This window comes from Centruroides sculpturatus, unplaced genomic scaffold (genome assembly GCF_000671375.1).
Source record: "Centruroides sculpturatus isolate CEXI.00-Female unplaced genomic scaffold, Cexi_2.0 scaffold737, whole genome shotgun sequence".
Classification (NCBI taxonomy): Eukaryota; Metazoa; Arthropoda; class Arachnida; order Scorpiones; family Buthidae; genus Centruroides; species Centruroides sculpturatus.
Genome location: NW_019385040.1, coordinates 173,628 through 177,365, shown reverse-complemented (window position 1 = coordinate 177,365; position 3,738 = coordinate 173,628). Strand labels below are relative to the sequence as shown.

At 27.4% G+C, this 3,738-nt stretch overlaps 1 protein-coding gene across 1 annotated transcript in view; it reads left to right on the top strand.

Moving 5' to 3' along the window:
- The window catches only part of LOC111633753 (tRNA pseudouridine(32) synthase, mitochondrial-like), a 20,352-nt gene continuing 16,614 nt past the window's right edge, over positions 1–3,738 (top strand). Inside the window, exon 1 of the mRNA XM_023378376.1 lies at positions 1–146. Within this exon, the coding sequence (XP_023234144.1) occupies positions 71–146 (76 nt within the window). The 5' untranslated portion in view covers positions 1–70. The remainder of the gene's footprint in view (positions 147–3,738) is intronic.

The following is a 3,738-nucleotide window of genomic DNA, read 5'->3' as shown; positions in this document are numbered from 1 at the left end:
ATAAAATGATTTTATTAAAGTAATGATCATTTAATAAAATTTAATACAGTACTTATTATAATAGTTACAGATGGAAAAGAGAATAGAAGCTCTTTCAGGATTAACTGATGATTCCTTTAATGAAACAGAATATTATATTGATAATGGTAAAAATCAATTTAATTAAAAAATATTAAATTTTTAATATATTTTTTATATCATCGATATTACATTTGTAATGTTATTTTTGTTATTTGAATGTAAAAAAATGCAAAATAACTTTTTGTTCGATTATTTTTCATTTTATTAAAGTTTCCTATTGGAAGTTTTGATAGAATGAGAAATAAAGTTAAAAAAATATGTAAATGATATTACAAATAAAATAAAATATTAATATAATAATAGTAAAGCTAAAATTGCAGTTTTGAATGAGTGATTTTGACCCCCAAGTTTTAGATCTCAGGTCCTGATAGTCTCATTCAAAGCTGCATTTATACTATAGTAAAACTGTTATATTTTGGTAACATTGTGTACCAAACAAAAACAGCTGAGATGTAAAAAATTTTGTTAAGTAAAAACTTTCGACAATTTAGAGGATAGAGTCAAAATTTTTCTTAGGAGTTTTCCCTTGGTAAAGATAATCTTGGCACTTGGAAGTGAAAAGAATAATACAGATACCCACAAGGTTTTTACTTGTATTATTATTTTCACTTTCAAGTGCCAGGCTTATCTTTACCAAGGAAAAACTTTTAAGAAAAATTTTGACTCTGTCCTCTAAATTGTTGAAAGTTTTTACTTAACAAAATTTTTTACATCTCTCAGATGTTTTTGCTCAATATCAATATCAATAGTTTTTGCTTAATAATTGTGTTATTACGTGAAAACATAAGATGATGATGTACGGTACAATTCATTCGGCACTCGTGGCTGACCAATACTCCACTGACAACCAAAAGCTTTCAATATTCATTTCAGTTATCACTGATCGTGTTGATGATCAACACTTTTGATACACTGTTTAGAAAACTTGTTATAAAAAGTTTTAATTGGCATAAATGTTAGCTTTTGTTATTCTGAGTAACATTTTGAATAAAATTCATTTGTTTTGATGCGGTTTTATCTTTATAAGCAAAAAATTAAGCCATAAAACTGAATTAACTCTATGGGCAACTCCTGTGAACTTTGACCTGTTGACCTGGAAGTTTTGTGAGCATTTCACTGATAATGAGAGAGGTTTAAGTTTAAAATTTGAGCTTTCTAGACCAAGTAGTTTTTTCTGTGAGAGGTCTGCAGTGCCAGATGATGAAGAAAATACAGCTTTTTTGTCAATTTTTGCACTTTTCAGTTGCTTTTATTTTGTCATTAATTTTATAGAAAATCATCAAATTTTACACACTATCTAAGAAAACAATTTTCGTTTGAACAAGATATTTGGAATTTTTTCAGGTGTTTGGGTGGCAAAGAATCGATCCCAAAAATTGGCAACTCTGATTTTTGTATATGTAGTCAGTTAGTGACTTTTTTATTTCTCAGGGAGTTACTGCTATGACTAATGATATTTTTTGTTGCTTTTGAAATAGAAGATTTGTGAATATCTATAGATAAACAATTGAAATTGTTAAATTTCAATCTATATTTATTATATTTATTATTCTAAAAGTTTAGAAATTATTCATAGCAAGAATGTTTTATACTAAAATCAATTTCTTCCAAAAAGAACAGAAACCACATTACAATTGTTTTGCTCTGTGATTTCTATTTTATTTCTCTATAGTATCATTCTTTAGATGAATAACTTAGAGAGTTTGAAATGCATTTTGTAAAGGGTAGCACCATAGAGAAATAAAGTACTTCAGCAAAACAATTGCTGCATGATTTCTATTGTTTTTGAAAAAATTCACTTTAGTATAGTATTAATTATTAGTGTGGTTTAAGAAAAGGAATAAAAAGAATTTTTTAAATATGTTAAAAATCATTTCTCCACATAAATTTACCTATTATATCCTGTAATAATTTAATTAATCTTATCATCTACATCAGTGTTCTCCAAACTTTTTAAAATGAGGGCTACATTTCTAATTCTGATAACATCAGTGAGCCAGATAACATTGCACATTATATCATTATCATACACAAATATATACAGTATGTAAATTAGAAGAATAATATTCATAGAACTTTATTAAAAGTTAAAAAAATACAATGAACACAAATAATACACATTTCTGATCTATACTTTCCAAAATGAACAATATTTATAACTTTATAATTTATTTTTGATTTTTCTAGAAAATGGGATCTCAGTTTTTATGTAAATATGGCCTTATTGCTTACTTTCCTTGGCTTCAGTTTGAAACATTTAATGCAAATAAAATATATTTTTTTAATGTCTAGAAGCAATGTGGACCAGATAATTACTCATTGTGGGCCATATTATGGAGATCGCTGATCTAAATTATTAATGTAATTTCTTAATATTTTATTTTTTATATTTTTGTCAAATTAAAAATGGTGTTTAAGCATAAGTAACAAATTCTTGTAGTTCTGTTGTATTTATTAATAGAATTAGAAACTGTAGCCCTCATTCATTTACTACAATTTACTACAATTAAAAATTACTACATTCATTTACTACAATTAAAAATTAAATAATAAAGTATACGCTGAAGGAAATGATATTTTTAGAATTCCTCATAAATGTTAAATATCCAATTCTGAATTTTTATATATAAAAGTCCAGGTANAACTATTGAATAATCGTTCTTGTCCGATAGTTGATCTTAAATAATTTTTTATTAAGTTTAACTTGCTAAAACTTCTCTCGCACGAAGCAATAGAAACGGGAAGAGTTCGAAATATTCGAAGAGCGACATTGATATTTGGGTAAGAAGTCGTTACTTCAAAATTAAAATTTTCAAATTCACTTGTGAAGTTACTTTTTTAAATCTTTGCTATATTTAATAGCGAGATCTGCAGCCAATTTTTCAAAAAATCAGCAACACTCATGTATTGTAAAGACGAGTCACAGAGAAAGCAGAAATCGTCACAGATAGATTTCATTTTTTCATAACGCCGATCTATTTGACACAATAGAGTGTCAAGAACACTGTAAATTTGTATTTTAAATAATTTTTCGGGTGTCAAGTTACTTCCTTCATCTGGCGTTTTATCTATTTCCATTATCTTAACTTCTTTTTTTTTTTTTTCGTTTATTAAGAAAACCCTTTTCTATACTTTTTGGTTTGTTTTAAGAATATGATCAATAATAGCATCTGTTAATATTGTTGGCCATAAAGCTATATCATTTATTACTTCCATGTATCTATATGTATCGAAGCGTTTTTCTGGACTATTTCTATCTTCTGCGTTTTCGCAATCCCTTTTTTCAGTAGCATTTTAAAGACTGCGGGAGCCTCTTCGGGGCCCTACGCTCCCGTATAGTCCGCTTACCGCTTAATCCGCCATTCAGTATACAAACCATATGCGTACCACTATAAAGCAAAAAATGATGTCAGAATTTCTGCACGCCTTTTACAACCTCGAGACTAAGATTTTATTCGGGAGTTACCGTTTTCAATTTAGTAATTTTAAAAAAATCCTCGGACAGATTTATATTTGTTACAAAATGTTACCTTAACGGATTTCTAGCTCCGCACACTGTAGAAAAATCTAGAAATACAGTTTTGTATATCGTAATAATAATAGTAGTTGCCAGAGAGCTCTATAAAGTAGAGAAAAATCTGTAAATTTGAAAACTAT